The sequence below is a fragment of the Sander vitreus genome, chromosome 22, assembly GCF_031162955.1.
Source record: "Sander vitreus isolate 19-12246 chromosome 22, sanVit1, whole genome shotgun sequence".
NCBI lineage: Eukaryota > Metazoa > Chordata > Actinopteri > Perciformes > Percidae > Sander > Sander vitreus.
The window spans coordinates 16,573,033-16,598,271 of record NC_135876.1 but is presented as its reverse complement, the minus strand read 5'-3'; the positions used below and the strand labels follow the sequence as shown (position 1 = coordinate 16,598,271).

General features: G+C 40.6%; 1 protein-coding gene across 1 annotated transcript; it reads left to right on the top strand.

The window, feature by feature from the left end:
* The first annotated feature begins 1,429 nt into the window (after nt 1-1,429).
* otud1 (OTU deubiquitinase 1) lies at nt 1,430-3,589 on the top strand. Its single transcript, XM_078280985.1, has one exon. The coding sequence runs from the start codon at nt 1,605-1,607 to the stop codon at nt 3,024-3,026; it is 1,422 nt and encodes a 473-aa protein (XP_078137111.1). The 5' UTR covers nt 1,430-1,604; the 3' UTR covers nt 3,027-3,589.
* Nucleotides 3,590-25,239: the final 21,650 nt, after the last annotated feature.

The window sequence follows — 25,239 nt, the reverse complement described above, 5'->3', positions numbered from 1 at the left end:
TAGGTTTTACTTTAAGGCTGTAGTTGTAACTGACGTCACTGAGGTAATTACTATATTAAGCACTCTTACCAAACACAAGTAGTGTGATTTAGTTTCAACCGGACAAGCTGAAACAGTCAGTGTTAAAAATAGAGACATGCTCAGGTTAGGCATGCAGCAGCCTGCCTTTAGGCTAAGTCAATATCAGCCAGTTACATTATTATAGCCTATACTGTGTCACACCCTACAATCACAATCATTATTAATTATAGTAATTATCATAATCATCCCATGAACAAATTAAAAGAATGTTACCATTTTTAAATACAGTGGACCTAATTGTAGTGCTTGCAGAAGGACTTTTTTTTATTTGGCAGGCCAAAAAAATTCAAAAAGTTCAATTCAACTTTTTTTCTCGATGTTGTAAGCTTTAGTTTGGTTCCTTTTTTATGGTGTGAAAAGAGAGGTGGAATGTTCTTTTCATACTTACCAAACCTAGATAGTACCTTTGTCATTTTTCACCTTACATTTTTTGAAAGATTTTCATTTGCTTGGAGATAACTTTAATCACACTACTCTATGTGGTACTAAGTTAAGCAGTACAGGAAGTATTTATTTTCTTGTCAGACACACTGTGCGTATGACAGTAATACGTTAAAGTAGACATTTTTTTCTTTTCTTTTTGTGTAACACACTTAACACTCAACTTATTTGACTGAAACATCCAATCCTTTACATATGTCGACTGGTTGAACACTGACGCACTGCTTTAGTCAGGACCTGAAAGTGGAGAGCTGCGTCTGGCGCATACCAACAGCATGAACCATACCGGACATTAGGCTACTTTGACTTCAAAATAAAGTTGTCATTATCAGTTAATTCTAGTACCAGTCGTCTATGTTGCTGTTTTATGAGCCTACAAGGGGATGGGGGGGGGGTCTGCACAGAGTGATGATGTACTGTATGTGTGTGCCCAATTAAACTTGTATAGTTAAAGGCAGTGAATGCTTATGCAAGCATGTATTTTGTAGTCAATTTAAATGTTGTAGTCAAGTTGGGTCACGTTGTGGAGGTCTTTTGTGTTGATCAGTGTCAAATAAAACCACATTAAATCTACTTTGTTGTAAAACATTAAAACATAAAAATGTTCAAGGGGATTGAATAGACTTTTTAGAGGCACTGTAAATGCATCGAATGCATTTTAATGCACCATTAATGTTGTGAGTTGGAGCCGAACTTAACATGTTAAAACATGTTTTCAGTCCAGGATAGGGTACACTAGGCTACTATGTAGCTATTGTTGACTTATCACAGAGTCCTTTTTTTTTTTTTTTTTTTTGAAATAGCCTACATTGTAGCCTATTTCTTAAAAATAAAATACATTTTATTTTGAAGCATTCAAACGAAATACGTATCTGTTTCAGTCTGTCTGACTTGACACTGTTAAAGCAGTGTCTTGTTACAGTTTGAAGTCTAAAATTAGGGAGGCACCCCAACAGCAAATGACGCAAGAAGGCTAAAGTGGACAGTCTACTCGTCTCTGTGTGTAATGGTTTCAGGACTCAGGACCATGGAAACCTTCCCTACAACTTTGCTGTTGTTGATGACATGGAGGGTATTTTTAGATGTTGTCATCTTTCTGTAACAGCCTGGCTGCGCCGTTCAGTATAAAGGACTCCTTCAAAATGCAGTTGTACAACAGTGCGCTGACACACTACCCGAGATCGTCTCGCAAAGTTACATTAACTTTATTGACTGGATCTGAGCGTTTAAACGGGACAACACCGAGCTCCTCTGACGCTCATAAATTAGAGTTACCACAACCAGGCGCAACTTCAACGACCAACGGGGACCCGGTGAGAGAGACTGCTTCTTCCGCAAACATGCCTGCTTTTTCATGTTACGAAGCTTCATCTATGAGGCCAGTTTACTTCACATCGACTGCTGAGATATTAATCCGCAGACCTGATGGAGTGGAGAGGTCTCTGCCTGTCCATGTCATGAGGGAGTCCACGACTAAACCATCCTCTCCAGACTCACAACATGGTAAAAGTATTCTCTGTAATGACTGTGACTCAGATGTGATTGTGGACTTGATAGATCATCTTAGAAATGGGACAGATGAGCTTTTTCCTGACTGCCCAGAGCTGGTTGGAAATCACCGTTTCCACAGTAACATCTGTAGACCCAGAATTGAAGAAAACAAGAGGGGGGTTGGAAATTCAAGTGAGGATGATACAGTTTCAGTGACTAATGCCCCGTACAGAAGCAATGGATGGGACTTATTACATGAAGAGGAGCTAATTCCCTCCAGAGCAGATCAGCCTGAAGACCTCATAAAGGAAGATTTTAGTGATCTCAGCTGGGGCAAAGCTGCTCCAGCATCAGATGAGAGACGGGCCTTTGAGCTCAGCGTGCTGCAAGAGTCTCCGCAGAGATATCAAGAGAGAGAGGGCACCAACAATAAAGTCACCCGGTACCTGGCTGAAGTGGAGAAACAAAACAAGTACCTTCAGGAGAGGCATAAATACAGGTACCACATCATTCCAGATGGCAACTGTCTGTACAGAGCTGTGTGTAAAGCCACGTACGGGGACCAGGCAAGGCACGGGGAGCTGAGGGAGCAGACGGTGCACCACATCGCTGACCACTTGGTAGAGTTCAACCCCATCATTGAAGGGGATGTAGGAGAGTTCCTGATCAACGCAGCACAGGATGGTGCCTGGGCGGGGTACCCGGAGCTTCTCGCCATGAGCCAGATGCTGAATGTCAACATTCACCTAACGACAGGGGGGAGTTTGGAGAGCCCCACCGTCTCCACCATGGTGCACTATCTTGGGGAGGAGGATGCTTCCAAAGCGGCTATCTGGCTGAGTTGGCTGAGCAATGGTCACTACGACGTCCTTCTGGACAAGTGTCTCTGTAACCCAGAGTATGAGGACTGGTGCAGACACTCGCAAATGCAGAGGAAACGAGATGAGGACCTGGCAAAGTCGATGGCAGCCTCTTTATCCAAAATGTACATAGAGCAAAATGGATCTGTGTGAAAGAAATACTGTATGTTGAGAATTAAAGGATGCACACTGATATAGTAGACTGCAGAACCACTGATTCTGCTTGGTTTCTACATGCTTGAAATTATATTTTTATAAGATTTATATTGTGAGAGAAAGAAAGTGCTGTGCACATACTTTGGTTTTTGTATATGCCAGTGTTGCCAAATTAGTGGCAGTGGTTTCTGAAAGTGTGGGAGCCTGTTCATTTTGATAGTTTTGGGTTATGTTGACATGATTGGAATTTTTTAATGCTGATCAGTTACTGTACATAGAAGTGCTTTTGAGTATTTATTTGCCTTTTATTGGTAGACCTGCTATTTTTATGTACTGTTTGTGCTTTGTAGACCATTGCCAATTACAGGGACACTTGGTTTGCCATTTGTCACTATAGCTGCTGTCTAATATCTGTATTTCTACTCATTTTTGCACAAAAGTCCTATCTGACAAGTCCATAGGGTTTAAATAGTGTCTGTGAGAACAATTCAACGGTTCTTTTTCTATTATTCCAGTTCTTTTGACAAAATATTTCAAAATAAAGTTTTGAAGAAACCTGACTTGCAGTGATGTCATGTTTGATTTCATGCTTATTGCTTCATTATCTGTCTCTTGCATTTCCACAGAAATTGTTATCCAGTATTAGAATGGTAACGCCAGCTATGTCATGTTGGGTTCAGAATTGTACATTCCTGTAATGGGGATCCATCTTTTAAATTGCAGCTAGGCAGGCGAGGTGAAGTGATGTGTGCAGTACTCATCCTCCACCCCCTGCTGTTTGAATTTATTACATGCAGTGACTCTGGAGCCCCTGGCCGCTAATTCAGTTTGGGCTGCAAAACTTAGTGTATTAGTGACTGTGGTCTCAGTAAACAGATCACAAGGACCTGGGCTGTGTCAAAGCTATAAGTTATAGAGTACACTGTCACCATATAGCACTAAAGTACAATGTCACTGTAGTTTGTGGATTTATTTTGTTTGGTTTCCTTCATACTATTTTTTTTTACAATAACAGATTATGGACTTGGTAGCAGCGAAAACAAGCTGACACAACATTGACACATCACCTTTTAAGTTCATATGCTGAACTTATATTTGTTAGAAAACACCTGCTTATTTACACATCCAGCAGTTAGAGAGCAACATTATCATTGATTTGAAGTCCTGTTTCTGGCCAACTGGCAAATGTAAGTTCAATATTCTCTTTCTTTTAGCTCTGTGTTTGGTCTCCTGAGGGAACTATCTGGCTTACAAGCTGGACTCTGACTTGTCTGCTGTTTGGTGCTGAACAGGTAGTGTACAGTGTTTTCTTTAGCATTTTACTTTCACCTTTTTCTCAGTTTTTGAACCTTTCAGAAAATATTTTCATGTAAAAATTCAGAAAAAACGATTTAATATATCGACAATATCAAAGATGCTGTCCACTGGTAAAGTACTATCCTCCAGTACTAAAGGATTGTATTGTGGATTTCTATGGTATAACAGACACCTCAACAAATGAAGAAAAGTTTTGGGAGAGAGAAAATAAACACTCAAGGTAAACATTAGAATTATACTTAGGACTATAACTTCTGTTACAGAGGTTGGCAATAACAGTGATCACCAGTACTGGTGATCACTGTTATTGTACTGGTGATCACTGTTATTGCCAACCTCTGTAACAGAAGTTATATTCCTAAGTATAAATTGTAGGCCTACTGGCAGTAGGCCTACAATTTAGTAATAGCCTATTTTTTTTTGATTTTACCGGAGAGGAAGCTTATCAGCGCTTTTGTGACTTGAAACTGTGTCTTTTGTTAAACTGTACTTTAAGTACGGCAGCTGTGACTGACAGCAGCATATTGTTCGTAGTACTTTTGTCTACCTCCTTTCTGACGCTGTGAAGGCCCGGTGATAGCGTTGCACCTTTCTTCCTTTAGGTGGCATTGTAGCCCCCCATAACGGCTACATACATTTTGACAAAGTGACTTGATTATTAAAGAAATTTGTGTCTCTTTTCAAAATGATTAAAACGTGGCGTTATCGGACCTAATGCTCTGGGTAAATTGGCTTCACAGAGCTTTGACTTTTAAAAACAACATGTGAAATGTTTTAGTAATGAGGAATAATGGGGGAATTGTGGATTTTAGAACGTTTGAATTAGTTAGGCTATGTAGTTGCCCTGTTGATTAAAAACTGACAACTTTGTGTCGACTTTCTGATTAGGTAACTCGAAAATGTCTATCCTACTATAGGCTCTTATAGATATTCAAACATTCGTATATTCAGCTACCTACTTAAACTTTATTATGGGGTTATTATGTATAATTTTCTCTGAAAGCTTTACAATGATGATGTAACCCTGCAGTCATGTGGACATTAGGGGTATTATTTATTTTATTTTTTTATGCGGGAGGAGAGAGTGCCTTTTTCCTGTCCCAGTGTGTCCCGTATGGACCACAAACTGTACGGAGCAGAGGGCAGGTGAGAGTGGACCGAGCGGACTGCTCCACCGCAGTACTGGCACGCAGTCAGCACAGAGTTGCACAGGGAGCACCGGGAAGTCAGTGATAGACGCTCCCCACCGGTGTGTGTGTGTGTGTGTGTGTGTGTGTGTGTGTGTGTGTGTGTGTGTGTGTGTGTCTCTCTGAATGATTCCCACGCGCCAAACGAACGGGCACGCAGTCACCTCGACGCAGTTCAGCCCCCGTGCTCGAAAGTTACCGGATACTTTGAAACAAACCCGGAGAACAGTCGGCTGTCGCTTGGCTCTGACCTGAGAGGTGGTATCGATCATGTCGGGACACCGGGTGCAGTTCGCGGACCTTCCTCCGAGTGAGCACAAAGGAAGTCCCAAATTTCACAGTAAGGAAAATTATTGACATGTAATCTCTGACCTTGATTTCCCCAGTAAGACTAAACTCATGAATGTTGTTGGCTTATTATGGGGTGAAATACTTTTCATAGTACCTTCATATTTAGTAGTTTGTAGTAGTAGGCTACAGTGCAGGAGTTAGGAAGAGTTGGAATTGGAATATGTTTTTATTTCATATATTGTTTATTGTAGCCTTAGGCTAATGTAAGTAATTATACACCACACCTCAGCTGTCTTAGGGAAAACAGTTGTTTCATTATACATATCTACATGCCAAAATGTGTTATTAAAAATATAGCCAAGGAAAATGATTAAAAATAATAGTAGCCTAGTTACCCACCTAATGGTTTTTCTGTATCTTGTCTTCCAATTTTCAAGCAAAACCTTTGTTATGTACTGCCTCATGTCTTTGAGGAAATGTGATCATTGTTTCAGCCATACAGTGTATGTTGCTGGTTATGTTGCACATGTGCTATGTTCCCTATGCGTGACTGGTTTGTGGAGGTTGTGATGACCCTTCACCTGCAATGCACTCTGCATCTCCATCAGTGGTGTGATCCCATTTAGTCCCTTCCCACTACACTTATCTGAAGTGGCAGTTGCCCTTTATGTGCTGCTGCTAACTTTTTATCCCCAGTGAGTGTTAACACTCCTAATGCTCTGTCTCAGTAAGGTGGTGCTCACCTTGAGATGCATTTAGTGACCACTTCACTGCATACCACAGTCTGAAGGTATAGTGGCTGTTACTGTAGCAGCAAGACATTCAGGGCTTTTGTGCTTTCATTGCAGTGAGGGTTTAAAGATGTGATTGCATGTGAGGTGCGACAGAGTCAGCTGTGCCTGCCTCTGCTGCTGCAGTGTATGCACTACAGCATGAGACACAGAGAAGCTGAGCTCATCTCCATGGTGACAGGTTGAGTGACAGGACACGTGAGCAAGGACGCAGTGGAAAATTGCCAGTTTGCTGCAAAGCCCTCCAGAGTGCATCTACCACACACTCTGGGTCCATGACAGCACATGTGCACATTTGGTGATGTATTTGTGTCTATGATGATAGCTGTTCTGTCAGTATGATGTGTTTTTAGTCAGTCACTAACATGCATGTGGGCAGCGAGGGTGAAAAGTTGATGCGGATGATCTGTGCAGGTCAAACTCAGGTTGTATGCAAGGCATGCTGGGTTGGTGCCTTCAGCGGCAAACCACACATTCTGACTCAGACCATCCGTTTTTCCTGCTGTCCAGAATTCAAGTCACAAAAGGGGTCAAGTTTCAGTCTCTTCTCTTTCTTTCTCTCTCTCTCTCTGATGTACACACTCGCAAACAAACATACATACACACACACACACACACACACACACACACACACACACACACCACTTTTACATGCACAACCTCACAACCATTCTTAGTTCAAGGCCCAGCTGCTGGCCTTATTGTCCTCTCAGGGATAGATCGCCAAGTTTTAATACTCATTCAGTCATCATATTATTAGACAAGTGAAATACAAATAGCACCTGGATAGCAACAGAACATTGGCTCCTCAATTCATTTTCAAATTGCCATAATGGCTAATGATGTCGTCGTCACCTAGGGAATATATATCAGATGTAAGTCGTTTGTTGGTCAAAGCAGCTCTGATGGAGTGCTGTTGGTTATTCTGTTTTATTAACAGTTAAAGCAGTATGCAGCAACATCTATGTTTTGACAGTTTTGATAGACATGGCCATTGTTGTGTCTTCCTAACCCTCAAACAATGAGAGGTACTGTGACATCCTTTTCTCAGGGTTATTTATATTTTGATAAAGTTAGCATTTTTAGCTGTGGTACTCTTTTCAGTTTATTTAGCCATGGTGGTTGTCACTCGCTGCTCATGCTAACTCCCAGTTTTTCCTTGCTGATGTTGATGCTGCTGGCAAGGACAAACACATTAATTGCTGGGTGCCAAAGGACATTTACTAGGAAAGCCCTAGTAAAGCTTTCACAAACAGGTTATATGTCTTGTGTAATAATCTTGTTTTGTGCCAGTTGAATAGCAGCAAAAGGAGGATAATTAAGTGTGACAGATTATTAATTTAACCTTTCTCCTTTCAGTCTGGATTAAAAGCTGTGTTTGTAAAATTACAGTGAGAGGGTGGGAGTAATAGTGTCCGTTTTCTTGGTTGCTGCTACATGGAAGTACTAACATGTCTGTGAAAGGTTGATCCTTCTTATAGTGAGGTGATTATAGGCATCATTATAGAATGACTGTCTGTGGAGCCGCACATTCAATAAGTAAAACAGTGATATGTCTTTAAGTAAGCTGCTTTACATCACGGACAGCTGCACTCTGAGCCATGATGTTTATCATCTCAGGTTTCCAGTGATATATGAAGATTATGTCAACTGGTTGGAGAAGGTTATGCAGCCTTGATTGCATGGCAGAATGCAGATATTGCCTTCTCTTTTCCCTGTCTGGTTACAATTCTCATGGGGAGAGGGTGGAGCACTTCAACATCCAACTCAATCACTAACTTGATCTTCCGAAGAAACAGCTTTAAGCTCTCTGCCAAGAAGTTCTGTTAACTGATGTTGTTACTGGAGTTCATTCCATAGGTCTTTCTCCATTAATTCAAGTCTGTCATGTCTCTTTGTCCACAAGCCAACTTGATCAAATAGACTTGTTGTGAGTCCAAATTTTCCGTCTTTCCACATCTCCCTTTCGAGAGCCATCTACTTTTACACTGTCCTATCACTGTGGGATGGCCCGCCACTTTGTCCTTATTACACAAGCATTTTCTATGTATGTGATTATGTTATTACTTAAAAGATTAATAATTAACACCAATTAGGACTAGATATGATGCCAGTTTAATATAAATTAAATAATAAATGTTTAGTCAATGAATTGATCAGTCAATCAAAAGAAAAAAGGAACCGGCAACCGTTTTGATCATCGATTACATTTATCATTTATTCAAAGTCATTTTTGTTATGAACTTTGGATCAGACAAAACAAGCAATTTAAAGATGTCACTTGAGCTTTAGGAAATTTTTATGGACATGTCACTATTTTCTTACATTTCATACACCAAATCTATTCATTCGTTTAAGATATTACATGCAACAAAGCTCATTACTTGAGAAGTTCTGAATGAACACATTATTCGTCAATAATTTGTTGTACTACATCATAAAGTGCTATACAAAAAATTGGTCAAAACAAATCATTGAAGCAACAGTTTAATAAATGGGAGACTGTGCAGTGCTGCTGACTCCAGTAACACTTTGGTTGAGTTTCCACTTTGCACTTGCAAAGACTACATTGCTGTAATCACTTATCAGTGTCCCTTTGTCAGGATGCCCCGGAGAAACCATAAACATGGCGGTATGCTATCATACTCGCAGTCCCTATATGCGATTTCCTGGAAATGGCAAATGCTGTGTTGGAATGAGCTTCTTTACCAGCAGCTCAGGAATGCAGATGGTGTCTGTGCCAGTGTCAAGCTTTAGAAACCAGGGGCGGTGACTGTCTTCTCAGCTTATAATTCTCTGCGAAAAACAAATCAAAATAGTCGTGAAGGTGAGGATAAAGCATGGCCTTAATTTCCTGAGACATATTTTCTATACATAGTTCACTCACTGCTATTAATATAATCTTTTTAGTGAGTTGCTGTCCATGCGGGTAAGGTGTGAAATGTCATTGTTTGTAGGCTACTGTCTGTCCCATTGAAAATGATGATCACATTGGATAGAGACTTGAGATGATCCTTCTAGAAATAGCCAGGCCCCTGAGACACTAAACAGCTGTTTTCACAGCGGATTAAAAGCCTGTCCCTTAAGGGCTCTTAAGTTTCCTTAGAGTGTAAAACACAAAGATTTAAGGGTGCGCTGTGGCCTTCTGTGCCCAAGAGTAATATGCTGTTGTTTTTCTAGCTTTAACTGGGGATGTCACACTCTGATAAAAGCAGTAACCTTGAGTTGATATCCACTTTGTTTTTTGTTGTTTGAATACTGAGCATACTTTCAGGCATAAAACTCCAGTTAATCAGAGAGCCTGTCTGCATGAGGTTTGGTTTCAAAGATCTTTTCAGTGTAATAAGCTAACCAAACCTTTTATTAAACCTTTAAACCTTTTATTAATTGAAGCTAGTGTTGATTCATTATTATACTGTAGTTTATTTGAATTTATTAAGACTGTTATGCTGAAAAGGTCATTTCAGAAGAGTCTAATTTACTGAAGGACCATCTTTTAAAATATATATTAGTGTCATATTGTGTATTTAATCTCTGGCACTCTAACATTTCATCCATTTTCTGCTGACCTTTTCATATATTTGCAGGCACTTTTTCAATTTATTTGGCTTTAATGTTACAAACTCACAAGTGAAAGCGCTATTTTTCTCTTTGGCCTATTCTTGAAAAAAAAAAAACTATTGCATACTATTTCCTAAAATATTTTCCATCATCAAGCATTTGTGAGAAAGTAGAGTTAACATAAAGGTCATTCTTGAGAAAGGAAGTCATGGGGAGATGATATTTTGAAAAGACCTCAAAAATGTACAGATGTACAATTAGAGTGTAATATACTGCAGGGTAGATGGTATCTTGTGGCTAGAATTACTTCTGGTTGAGTCATCGTCTCTGTCTCACTAAATGGCTGTGCGTCATAGGTGTTTGGTGTTTCAAGCCCCCAACCTTGTCTTCCAGGCAGCGCTGTCTGGAAGGCACTAGAATTAGGCAATGGTTAGGGTTAGGGTTAGGTGCCTTGAAGTCGACGGTCGCAGCGCTGCCTTGAAGTCGACGTTGGGGGCTTAAAACACCATTGAACATCATGAAACTTTGCCCAATGAAATATCCACCCTCTTCTGACTTCTCTGGTCTCTTCAGCAGCGGGATGTCCGTGCTCTGTAGAGAGAAATCAGATGTTTTCCTTTTTTTTTTTTTTTTTTCAGTTTTTTTTCTAATTGATTCTCCCTCCATGAGTTCCTTGCTGAGGAGGACCTGATGAAGTATCTATAGTTGCAGTCGAACTAAAGCAGTGCATGACGTCAGTGAAAAACTTCACCACCTGTTATGTAAAGAATAGGGATATAATGAATTTCACCTGTTCGGCAGCAACAAGTGACACACAGGCCTCTCAGCACCAGGCACTTAAAGCGTCTTATTGGCTGCTGCAGCTGAGCTTAAACTTACTCACAGCGCCCGTAGACACCACAACATTGTTTTTCCCCACCGATGCTCTTTTCTCGCCTGTGGAATCAGCTAAGGAGTAAACAAACACTTCTATCTGGTTTATAGTCATCTTAAGTCTGGAAGGATCTACAGCCTGATAAGACACATATGGGAATGTACACTGTAAAAATGATGACTCCCAAAGGATGACATAGCTCTCCGCACAGTTGTCATTCACCCACCCTGAGCAGTGGTCTTGAAATATCTGCACTTCTTTATTGGTGATCAGAGACAGTCTGGCTGTATTTCTGTGCCGTTGGGATACAGGGTGTAATAACATTCTCTGCTCTCCTCAAGCACTAATGATGCATGATGCCAGCCCCGATTACATCGTTTGTTTTTTTTAAAGCAGCAACAGGAACAAAAATTGACTTGGACGCAGATGAGTGAGAAGTCAAATAGCCTCTCCTTTGATGTTGCAGTGAGGTCATGTTCAAAGGAAAATATCAAAAAGGTATGTGGGGGAAAATGAGGCAGTGTTTATGTGGGTAAGGTTGTGCACTGATGCTTAATATTAAGTTTGTGTCCGTGTGTATATATACACTGTATGTGTGTGTGGGCACCTGATAATTAGGCTTATCTTCAAACTCCATGCTGACGACATTGAGTCTTTTATTCGCCAGTTGAGATTTTAATGACTTTACAAATCAATCATAAGATCTGGGTCACTGCCACAGAGGTCGGCCTAGACACACACACACACACACACACACACACACCCACACACACACACACACACACAAACTTCTGTGTCTGCAGTTCTCATTGTTATCATCGTGAAGGACAGAGCATTTTTAACCTCATTTGATGAGATGAGAAGATCGATACCACTCTTATATGCACGGTAAATATAAGGCTATAGCCAGCAGCCGCCTAGCTTTGCATAAATACAACTGAAAACAGCTCGTCTGGTTTTGTCCAAGGGTAACGATATCTGCCCAGCAGCAGCTCTAAAGCTTACTAATTAACTTAAGTTGTATCTAGTCTGTTTAATCTATACAAAAAAGGGTAAGGTTATTTGTGGTCTTACACAGAGTTCTGTGTGGGACTATTTCTTGGCCGGGCATAGAGACATCCTGGAGTGTAAACCTAACGTTGACGACAAGACTCTTGGCAAGAAAGCGTGCAAGCGTCTTTCCCAAAATGTCAAACTATTCCTTTTACGTTGTAAGAAATGCGTACAACCACTGCAACATCTGCCTGTATATGTGTGTCCTTTTACCATCCAGTAATATTTTTTATTATATATTTACACATGATCTGTACAAACAAAGACACCTAAGACAATTATTTCAACATAACTGAAAGAGGTATAAGAGGAACCACATGCCCGGACACATTTTCCCAGTAACGTACTGTACTGTATTTGATAAGCCCCTCCTGATTTCAAATAATTTATGCACACTTAGCTAAAAACAAGTCATCTGACACCACTCATTTAACATTCCAAACTTTTTTGATTCAGTATCTAATTTGATAAGTGAGCTTGTGGATGGGAAAAGAATCCACTCCCAGTCAATAACCGCAAGCCACTCCTGTCAATGTGATAAATGGGAGGTTTAGTGCGGGGATACAAGTGGGTGTTTTTAAATGGAATGGGTCGCTGCTGATTGGGTGCGGTCACAGCAAGGGGGCTGTGGGAGGAAAGCATACATCTAGAAAGTGCTGAGAAATTCTGAGATTTCCCCACAGCACGTTTTTATCAGCTACGTTTTCTTCCACCTTCAGCTGCAGTCACACAGCAAGTATCCCTTCCAACTGGTCGCAACTTCTATTTTTGATGATAAGTAAGAAAAGTGAGTGGCGACCTATTGCTTTGTCAGCAAAGCGCCTTATAAAAAACTTTATCAGCAACATTCTTTATGTGGAAATGAGGAAATAATAATCTGCATTGCTGTGTGCAGTAAATTCTTTGGCACTCTGTGAATTTTCAGGTCAAGTTGGGCTAATCCACTTCACTCCATGGAAGGTCTATGAAATAGCAGCATGCCAATAAGGGTGGTGCTGGCATCAGCAAATGGCTGTTGATCCTTTGATCCAAACTGTAATCTGAAGACAAAGGATTTTTTTAATTAAAGAGCCTTTTTTTATGTTGAGCCACATACCACATTTAAATCAAGCCATTCTCTATCAATCTCCTTGATTTGAGGAATGACAGGGGGACTTACAAAAATCAGCTTTCTTTTTTTTTCAGAAATGTTACCATTTAGAAATTAAAAATATATTTTGACCACTATAACCACTAGAAAGATTGATTACGCTCAACTAACTTTTGTCACATCTAGGCCACTTCCCTGGCCTTTCACAGGTTAACGTACCTTTCACTTTAGCTTATCAAAGCTCTTACAGCTGCTGCAGTAGAGGAGGTGAGACTCAGTGATATTTAACAATCAAATATGATGTGCCGACTCTCTGTTATGTCTGTGAAGCTGAACATCGCGATGGTGCAGACTTTGCTGTCAGGAGCCACTGCAAAGGCCAGCAGTTGTGTAAGAGATTTAATGGCCGAGCCAGGCAAAGTCAGCAAGGTCCTTTACTTTCTGCTTCTCTCGTTCAGTCGCTCTGTTAGTCTGCCTAAAGAAGACTTTGGTGCTCCCATCCTCTAGTCTAGATGCTATGCTGTGTGGGTTTTTGTCTGCTTTTTGTAGTCTTCTGTTTAAATTCATAGTGCTTATGTTGTGAATAATGTTTGAGCACAATTAATAAAACAATGGCTAGATGATATTTTTTTATGTTTAAGTAGGATGAATCATGTTGTCCTCTGTTTAAACTGTCACTTCTAACCACAGCATAACTGCTTGTAAACTAATTCATAGATGGATGCAAGATGTTCATCTGTGTGTACGTATGAGACCATGCATGGATCTGAAGTTGTTTTTGCACTTTGCTAACCATGCTTTTGAGTGTCTCAAGCATTCTTTTTGGGTTCATGTCCCAGCACAGCCAGATGAAAGAGGAGCTATCGGCGCATGTTTGATGCCTGCTGCGTTTATGATAGAAACAGCCCCTTCAGTCATTCTGTGCAGTTGTGACCGGAGTCTGCCCAGCTGTTCATTTTGGACCACCAGGGTGGAATGTATACTCAGTATTTATATTCTCCGTAAGATGTACTGTATAGCCAAACAGTGTGCACTTCTCATAGCTTCTTAGATACCTCTCTTGAGAAAAGGTTAAGAGTCCATTTGTACAGAGAGTTGACAGTCTCAGCTCATTAGCTCCAGGGTGAGCAAAGGACTTTGGTACTGTTACTCCAGAAAAATGAGATGGGATTTCCTTGATTCTTTCTGTATTGCAGGTTGTTTTTTTTCACTTGTTGGTTATTCTGTGGTTTTCTCACAAGGACAACATATAATCCGTAAATAATTTTTTTCACATACTGTTAGATTGGGAAAACATTATGGAATCATCCTGTACTGTAAAAGAAATTACTGCTTTTTCTCAGTGATATCAACTGATCTTTTATCTTTAACGTAAAGCTGCACTAATCAATATTGTCATGTTAAAAATAAAATCAAACGTTGTGTAAAGTAAAGATCATCACTTATAGTGACAAACCCAGAGAAATATCACCTGACTATGGAAGACAAGGCCCTTTTTAGCATCTTTCAGCTTTTTGGTTTGGCAGTTTTGGTTTTACAGCCCACAATTTTAACAGTTCACTGCTCTCATCAACCTGCTCAACGCATTCTCATGAACGGGTCTGTATGATATTGTACGAAAATGTACGCACACCAAAACGTTTGATATCCTACAAAATTAGGAGACCGCCGGCTGGTCATGTGACGCTGGCTGGTCAGTGATACCGGCTGGCTATGAGCTCCATGACGCAGAGCGGCAGTTGCTAGTTGTTTAAGCCGCTACAAAACTTTGTGACCCGGGCTACAGACCTCCGTTGTATCAGCGGTAGTTGGTGGTTCAGTTACCCGAAAATAGGTGACTTTGAGCCGGGTACGAAGCACCGTGAGCTGCGGTCGTTTCGGTGGACATTATGGTTAAATTTAGTCCACAAAATATGAGTGTTTTGCCGTGATGAAAGTTAAGATTAGGCACCAAAACGACTATTTAAAAATAAGGAAAAAGGTCGTGGTTTGGATCAAAACACTCCTAAAGAACACGCATTTCCTGGGTGAAAGGCTTTAGTTTTGCCCGGAAAGCGAACTCTGCTCTCTGGTTTGAAAGTCCTGTATGTTAACGCCCACCCATCCAGCCCAACCACCTCCCTATGCAGCCAGCTGTGTTCTTATATAGCGGCCGTCAATGTAGTGAAAAAGACATGGAATGCTTACGAATTACAGTGCTTAATGTTTCGTAGCTTTTTGAACGAATGGTTCATGAGAACAGGCTGACCTGCTAGATGTATAAACAAGTAACTGTTTGCCACAAGGACTTCATAATGTGATATATGTCAGAAATGGTTTAGAACTGTGACGCCCCAACAGTAATTTCCTGTATCTGTGTCACATGGGTTTCACGACTGCCATGCCTCTTTAGGAGACTAGCAGAAGGTCCTGAGTGTATTTATTCCAATAGGAGAAGTGAACGTGAACACAGATTATGACAGATTCTTTCACCTATAATCACCAAAGTAAATATTGGACCCAGGTATTCACAAGCCACATACCTCCCGAACATTCTGACACTAAAATGGCATTTTTCAGATGGAAAAATCAGTTTGGCAGCTTTGTTTGGCAACACAGATAAGCTAATGTCAACTAATGTTCACAAATGCCACAACTTATTTTTGTTATGCTTAATATGGATTTTAGCTCTGGAAACATCTAATGTTAGCAAAAGAAAATATAAATACATCATGCAAATATAACTTTTCATCCATCCACGTGAAGTTCATCACACTCACAATCAAGGTCGTGCCCACTTAGAAAACAGTAAGTTTGTACCTTTTCATATGTGCAATGGGCTATCTTTAGTTATAGAGAATCTCTGTATATGTCAGTGTTGTGTTTACAGCTTGTTATGCTGCCCACAAGTGACTAAAAAAAATCAGTGAATGCTGCTAAAACTTAATTTAGGTTATCGATATCAAGAGTAAACTTAAAAGCTGTAGTTACTATTTCCAGGCGTCTTTTAGAACTAACCACCATTAGTTAGAATTAGTTATTGTAGTTTAAACATTGCATTTGCAAAACATTGTGTATTACCATATACCAGCATGCATTGTTTTGGGATTAACTGTCTGGGGGCCTCCTCTCTTGAGAAATTAGCCTCATGTCTTTTCTCTTATAAAAATGTAAATACATAACCATAATGAAGATTACTATGCACTTCAGCCCCTATGCACACGCTGCTTATTTTAACGGTCACTGAGAGTACCCTTAGATGTTCTACCTTCATTTTAGTGCTAGCACTGTATGAGAGTGGCTCTTAACTTAACTGGAAAAGCTGAAAGGATTATGTGGCATATGAAGACCTGACCTCGATACAACTTCAAAGTTATAGAATAAATGTGACTGGAAAGTAAAGCTGACCAGTGACCCTTGCAAATAAGATTACAAAGTTGTTGATCGGAGTTAATGTCTTATGAAACAGTTTTTTTCTATTTAAGTTATGTTTTAAGTAATTGTACATTACAACAAATATTGAATAAACTCTTTAAACTTGTCAGGTGGGAGACTTTTCTTTTTTTACTTTAAACAGTTACAGTGTCTCACAGCTGCTAGTTATCATTATCTAGCAACAGCTGCTAGTTATCATTATCTCCTTCCAGCAGAAAGCTTATTCAGCAGCAGCCAATCACAGAGGTGAGGAGAAGTTAGCTCAAACTTTCCATTGACCTTTGGGACCTTAAAGTCCCCCAACCTTGAGTCACCCGAGCCCCTGCGCCTGGCTTAGAACTTGACACTGAATGGCACCTGGGAGTTTTAATATCATGGGGATTGTGGGTGCTCCTGACTGATAGAGGTTTGGGGTTGGTCTTTGATGTTCGTTGTGCTTCTTAATGAGGATCAGACTCCAGGGTTTTTGGCCAAAGCCCTCCCGCCTCCCTCTTCCAATTGGAGCAGAGGGGCAGTCAAGATTGAAGGACCAGTTCTACCTTGAGAGAGGAGGATTTCTCCCCCTCTTCTTCTCTTTCCTTCTATTCATTTTTCCCTACCCCCACACTCTTCTTCCTCTCCCTCCCCTTCTTTCTTTAATCAGTCTCTCCGGCACCCAGAGCGTCTCTGCGTCTGGGAGTAAGTTCATCAGTTCATTAAGGATGCCTCAGCCCTGATCGGGCCTCTGAAGTCTTTTCATCGGCACCTTGGGTAAGTGGGAGGTGTGCTTAGGGAGACGGAGAGCACGACAAAGGACAGGAAACGCACCAAAGGGGGTCCAGCTCTAGCCTTGTCCTACCAGACTCTCGTACATTTCATTTGTACAGAGAGTCTGGCCACTCTCCATTGACAATTGTTAACTTCCTTGAAAGCGGGTACTTTGTTGAAGTTAAAAACTATTGGATCTGCCCTGAGCCACTCTGGATCTGCCATAACCAATCGCTGACGTTTGATCGTGACGTATGTCATGCGCATGTGCAACAAGAGGGGAGACCGACAACTATCGGCTTATATTTAGCATTAGCATCGCTAGCGTTAGCCTTAGCCAACTCCTTCACCACAAACGGAGCGAGCTGGAAAATCAAACTTTTCCCGAACCCCGTGGGGAGGAGGGCCACAACATCATGGCCACCAACACAACACAGCAAATATTGTTTTTCCTTAACTTCTGGATATTCGGCAGCGTTGCCACAACGGACCGAATGGCTTTGCTCGCATCTAGCGCACAACCTCAACGTCATCGTTCTCAGCCACTCCCTCTGTTTGCTGATTGGACCCCCAATATTTGGCTGGAGAAAACCCAAGAATATACCGCTAACCCAGACAGGGTACTGAAGGCAAATGAAAATTGAGCGGAAGTACATAGGAGGGCGGAGCCAGGCTAGTCCAGCTCCGTCTTGACTGTACAAAAACACTGAACAGTGTGTACACAAACCTGTGACATGGCAAAGGGTCAGGGCAGATGTCAGACAAGTAGTGGACCAGATGAACCCCTGACCTAAGTTGAAATTGAAGGCCAATCAAAAACATGTGTGCCAGTGCTCTAGTTAGGTTGCCTTTCCTGTTGAAAAGACATATTTGACGAATTAACTCTGGGAAACAAAGACCCACTGTGTCATTGACTGTTGGTGGATGTGATTGACTCTTGTCAAGCGATACCTTTTACTTTTGTCAGTAAGAAGTTGTGGAAACTTCCACTTCTAAACGACACTTACAGAAACCCTATTGTTTTCCCAAAGTGGGCCTGAGATTGAGTAGATACACGGCAGATGTTGTGGCATGAGAATACACTCATCCTACAGTAAAATTAGACATAACTCTCTGTTTCCCATAGGCTGGGTTGTCAACAATTGCCTGCAGCTATTTATTGTTCAATGTATTACAAATAGCCTCAAGTCAATGCTATTTCTAGCTGAGGAACAGGACTGTTAATTTGTATTATTGCCATAGAGGAAAGCCATGAAGAGTGGAGCTCATTATTCGTGTAGTAGCATTTGGGCCATAGCATAATGAGGAGAAGTGGAGCTAATGAATCTGTATCTTTGTCTTGAGGCCCGACCCATAATGCACAGCTTCATATCTTGCGGACTAGCTCCTCTACCCCTGTCTGTCATTCATCTAGTCTTGCAACTTATCTTTATCATTAACAGTCTTTTAGTACTGATTTATTTTTACACCAGACCTATTTCAAGCTTCATATTTAGTGCCCTCATGTGCCCTTCTTTGTGTCTTCATCACTGTGTCCTTTTGCGTCAGATGCTTATCTCTGTCCAGGCCCTGGTCCGTGCTGTTGGATCAGCAGATCTCTGCTGCTGACTGAAGCCTTGTGTGTTTGAGTGGCCGTTCATGTGTGTATGTGTGTCTGCCTACTTGCATTTATGTGTACAGTTGGAGGACTTCCTGTTGTGCTGTGACATGGATGCTGATATTTGCTGTCACTGCAGTTCACTTGGAGCTGTTATCCATTCGCTACTTAGACTTTTGGAACTGCACACACAGAGCTTTGTAGCTTTGTTGTTTCAATTGAGATATTTCTTTTATTTTTTTGGTTCTGCTTTTCACTGGTTTGAAGTGGGTGTAACTCAGTTGATAAAAGGTAATGTCACCTATCTCTGAGTACCAATCAGGACCCGCATTAATGAAGATCTGTAGATCGTTGCATGGCTGGCTGGCCTAATCTATCTCGCCTGTGCAGACATAGTTTATAAAGATTTAGAGATTAAAGTGAGTTTTGAAATGAATTACTGGTTTTAATACACAAAATACATTGGGTATTATACAACGGTGCCGGTTGGGGGTGCGATGAACAGTGGCAATGATAGCCACAATAAAGATAATGACTAGAAATAGTAGTTCATGGTGTTGCAGGGCACTGCAGGGCGCTACAGGGCATAGCAGGGCACAGCAGAACATAGCAGGGCGTAGCAGCATGTGGCAAGACGTTGCAGGACGTAGCAGGGCATTGCAGGGCACAGCAGGGCGTTAAGTTATGAGTGATATATTTTTGCCACTGTACAATTCCCACCATGTGTTCCACATGGCTCAACTCAGTCTGATTTACAACCTATGAAATGCATTTGTGATGTTAAGAGTAAGGATATTCACCGATGAAAGTATGCAAAGTTATGGGGGCAATAATATGTCATTTGAAAGCTGTCAGCTTGATTTAGAGACTCGAGCCATGAAAACATCCAATGAAAATCTACTTTGTTGGCAAGCGTGCATACAGGCAGACATGCACATATAGGCGCACACACACACAAACACACACACACACACACACACACACACACACAGATTATTCACAATCCCCTGAGTGCGCTTACACAAATGACATTTTCACATGTTAAAGGTCAAAAATGAAATAAATTTGGTCACTACAGCTTCTATGGCGGAAAGGGTGTCATCAGTATAAAAAACATTACTTACTTCAGGTTGAAAAACTGCCAGATTAACTGCGGAGGAATTCATGCTTGACCACATTAAGTTTCATATCCTTCAGTGAGCAGATTCTTGAGCAGCATGTTTCAGACAGGATGGAATGCTTCTCACATTAAAGAGAAATATGTTGATTATAGAAGAATCTTAATTTGTTGGGGGATAACACTTTTTTCATCCTGATCTTGGATGTCCATGCTGATTACTAATAGAATAATGGTTTTAAATAAACAAAAAAAAAAACAATTAAGAAAAGAAAGTGGCAATGATGTTTTTTTTAAACATCTACTTTTACCCTTTTTTAAAGAGCCAAAAGTAGGAGGAAGCCAAGGTTGCAGCTGTTCCAGCACAGAAAACACAATCGTTCCTCATCTATAATATATGAGTCACTAAAAGACTGCTTTAGCTTTTCAAGTTGTTTACATGATGCCAACAACAAGATCTAACAGGTCCTTGCGGTGTGGCATGAATACATGCTCCCATGTGTTTTTGTATTCACGTCAAATTGAGCTCTTCTGAAGATGAACAGGTGGGAGATAGAATTACAGAATTTTAGATATGTCATCTCGGAGATATTCCCTTTCTTCTCATGCATGGCAAGACTTTAGCATTTATTTTAATATATTAACCTTTTTCTGTTTCTTGAGCTGATGCAAATATTTAGGTCATAAATGTTTTGGCTATGTATTTGTGCCAAAGGCAGCCTTTTCTCTTGACTGCTGAATCCAAAACAGCCCAAACATTACTCTGGAAACGTCACCTCCTTAATGCCTTGGCTGTAATACTAGAATATTGTTCACCCAGCATGTGAATAAGTTCATTGTGTTTTCCACCACATCTGACAGGAAGGTTTCAACCTTTTTTTGTTCAGACTTTCACTGTTTTGGTTACTTAACTTGGGGGAAAAAAAGAGTATACCGTATTACAACACAAATCCATACATTACCATACAAAAACCATAAAAAACAATATAATTATCTCATAGTACTGTTTCATAGGGGCTCTGATTACATTATGACACACTGTGCAGCTTGTGTTTGTATGTATGTGTGTGTGGGGGAAAGTACATATATATTCCTATATTTATTCTAATAAGTGCCATTAAATGTGGCACTGATTTTGTTCCCAGAAAAATGCTGCAGTTTCAGAATTCGGTAACTACTCATTTCCGTCTTTTTTCCCATCTCTCCCTCCCTGTTTTCTCTGTTTCTGTCTGCAGCCAGCCATCAAACTAAAAATCAATGAGCCATAAAGAGAATGGAGAAGCTTCTTATTTACATCAGTGTGAATAGAGCGGTGGTTTGTCTCTCCTCTTATCCTCTTTATACACTTCAGGAAGAAGCATTCAGTTTCCCTACAATGACAGGCTGTCCAGATAAGAAACTAAACTCTCCTAAAATGCTGAAGCATAAAGGATAGGACGAGGGCTGTGAGCCTAATGCGTAGCCACTGCCTCTGGGGTAACTGGATGAAAATATAAGTTTAGAGATTGACGTTTCCAAACTGTGTGTTTTGGGTTTTGCATGCATGCTCACACGTCCCATCGAGGGTAAAGAGCAGGAGTGATTCATAAGGCCACAGGGGGGACCCAGAGACAGGACGTAAGGAGGAGAAATTCATGATGACATGGACTGTGGGACTTCATGCACAACTCCTTCTCACTGAAAGCTGTAAAACAACTCAATACTGACCCTTTTGATCATTACAATTTGTGCTGTTTGTTGCCTCGCATCATGTGAATTGTGAGAACATTTGAGGTAAACCTTTTTCTATTTCAGCATCTGTAATCCTCTTATGGGTTCATGTTAAGAAGGGGTTCTACTTATTTCCAGGGACAGGAGCTCACCAAAATAAGATGACATGACATTGGTCCCAAAAGCAGTTTGCTTTTTCAGATACATTTTCATCCACATGATCACTTTAAGAAGATGCTGTATCTAGTGTCAATAACCTGTGTGTTTAGGCAAGTGTTAGCCTGTTAACTACAAATGTATGATGTTTTAGGCTGTATCTCAATAAATTATTTTCTCAACCTCACCACATGTGTTTAGATTGATGTCCTACCCTATAGGCAGCCATTTGTTCCTTTTCATTTCACCTAAAAAAATGTTTGACTTCCAGACAAACTTGCTTGAGATCAATAATCGTCACAATTTGCAGTTGCCCTAAAGCACAGTCTTGCAATCTCTCAATATTGATGTGTGAGTCAGTTGAACTATCTTTGCTTTTTGCCTCTGCCAAGGAGTTTAAGTTTTCTGTCATGTTCCTCTTTTTGTCAGCATAATATCTCACGAAACAAGTAATCAGGATTTGGTGTGGTGTAATTCTTCTAAAAGTATTTGTTAACATTGTGAGATTTGCTCTCCTGTCATGTGCAACTTACTTCAATAAAACAAAATGCATCCTAATATTATCTATCACCAGATAAAGACTAAACATTTCTAAACATTCTCTATTGTTAGAATAACAAATTCAGATGATATTGCAGCTCTGGCAGAGACATGCGCTCACTGAATGCTTCTGAATTTGAATTTTCAACAACATAGTTTGTCACTGTAATGCTCTTTGGCAGTACATTCCCAACTCTTGGACTTAGGCTTTGGAAGCTGATTTCCATAGCAAATTAAAATGAATAAATGTAGGAAATCTAACTTGAACACTTAGTTATTATTTGTCTGTAGTGAATGTTTGAATCTAAAAAATGTATTCTTTAAATGTTAGTATAATACTCAAAATGAGCTTCAAATGGAAAGGTGCAAACTTTGAAACTTCAAGCCTCACTGTTCTGTTTAATTAGAGCGCAGGTGACAATACTGTAGACTCACCTCGATCAATCTTGTTTGTTTAAGCGACAGTTGATGATAATGGCAGAGACAGCACTTCTCCTGACTGGGCCGCCATCTCATCTGACCTGTTGTCTGAGTGGCAGCCCCTCCGCCATGATCAGTGCTGCATTTACTGTGACTTAATGCAGCAAATAATGTGGCATGTTGGGTGGCTTTCTCCAGGGAGCAGCTGAGTGTTAAGACCAGTTGGTCCCAACTGTCAACGAGTCTCATCGTCTTTTAGACTCCTTTTCTGCTTTTCAATCACTTTTCGGGAGTCGGAAGCAGTCGACCGCTAGAACAACAGAGGAGAGTAAAGGGATTCATATTGGAAAGAAGAAGCACAGTTCCTCATTGTTGATGTTGTTGACCAATTTAAGATGCTGTACAGTATGTGTTCCAGATAGAGATTCAGATTCAGGTGTTCATTTCATTTTGAGTCTTTGAACTACTAAAAAGTCTCTGTTGAAATATTGATTGTTTGCTAGGGTAAAAAAAATTGTTATTCCGAGGAACATTCAAGTTTTACTGTAGCCTCGATGCAAGTTTTCCTCTCAGTGATATGCTTATTTAGGTAAAATCAGCAACATCTAGTTGCTAGTTGTAGAGTAAAAGATTATTTATAGTATTTCTGTCCTGACGTGTAATGCATAATGGAAAATGACAGGAAAGTGTTGCAACTTGGGCTTAAACCTGTTTCTTCTGCACATGGTAGGCAACCCAACCTGCTGCAGTACTGGTCCCCGCACGGTCAATGCTACTGTTGTGCATGTGTGCATTTCTGTAAAGCTCGTGTGCCTTCAGTAACTGATTCAGTGGCTGATATTGAGTGAATGTTACAGTCAGTAATGACTCATGATATGGTTGGGAGGGAGCTCTGAGATGGAATGTAGGAAAAGAAACAAGCAACCCCTGAGGGCTTAGACAACATATTCAACCTTAATCCTCAGCAGAGAGGTACACAGCTCACCCATCCCCCCAATTGCTTCCCAAATCCCCTAACCTTGTAGTCCACCACCAGCCCTGTGTGAACTGGCCTTTGTGTTTATTCTGCTGCATCAAGAGCCAATCACTGGGTAGTTAAAGCTGCTATAATAATTTTTTATTTTATTTTAACAATGGATCAGATAATTATGTGAATGTGAAAGGGGTTGCTCATAGTGATGAATACACAGATAATTACCACTAAGGTCTTATGGTCCACAAGTTTACTGTTTTGGTTCACTTTCAGCACTCTTGTCTGTGTCACTTCCAGCTGCAGCAGGCAGATGTTTCCAGTGAAAAATCTTTGATTAACCCACTGTACGCCAACTGTCCATCACTAAACAGCACACAGACAAAGTAAGTGGCTAGCTGGTGAACATAGTGGAGCCTTGAAGATCAAATCAGAGCTAAAAGGCAAATTAATATTGGACTATGAATATTCATGGCCAGAAACATCCCTCCAAATGCATGCTAATGTTGCTCTGTATAACTGGATGCTGGATAACAAGTGTTTGCAAAGTTCACTTTATGTCAGTGTTGTGTTTACAACTCATACTGCGACATGTTGTTATGTGGCTTACTGTTAATATAAAATATTGGCTAGCTGCTCTAAACTACATCACATTTCTCCAGTGACTGCAGGCGTTCTTGTGTACATCAAAATATATTTGTTGGAAAACTCTAGGTAGATTCTGCATATGCGGCACATACAGCGAGCCCAAGTTAATAATAACCATCAGACAGAAAAGTCTGTTAATGAGAGAAATACCACAGAGGCACTCAGACAACTCTTGCTGAGCCCACCACCCTTTTTAAATACGTCCAACAGCCCCTCCTCTACACACTAACTTATGGGCCATAAGCAGCTATAGCAGAGCTTGTGGGATTTTCTGCAACATCGTATTTCCATAACCGCCCATCCCAAACTGCTCCTTGGCACTTGGAAGCATGGTGCCAGCCAGGGCTATCTGCTTAGACAGCTGTGGGCATTTTTGTCATTCGGTCTTTATTGTCAGTGCCAATTTCAACTCCTCAGATTAACATCTTTAACAAGTTTTGTTTTTTCAAGTTGAAATACTTGTGGTCAGTTGTTTTCCACTTCTAGTTTGAAATGCAAATTGATGACATGCCTGGATAGTATGTCGACATCAGGGTTTGTTATTTGATAGGTAGACATACTTTATGATCTATTACATTGCACAAAATAACAGGCTTAATTGGGAAACTCAAATTATATCCATCCCTAAATGCTATGTTATTTAAAGCCTTTGAACCAAGTTCCCGCCGTTTGCCCACTGTACAGTTAGAACTGGCTTAAAGCCTGGGAGGCATCTACTCCACACAGA

What these genes read in the sequence shown, in the direction of transcription:
- otud1 (XM_078280985.1), top strand. Translation starts at nt 1,605, where the DNA reads ATGTTGTCATCTTTCTGTAACAGCCTGGCTGCGCCGTTCAGTATAAAG.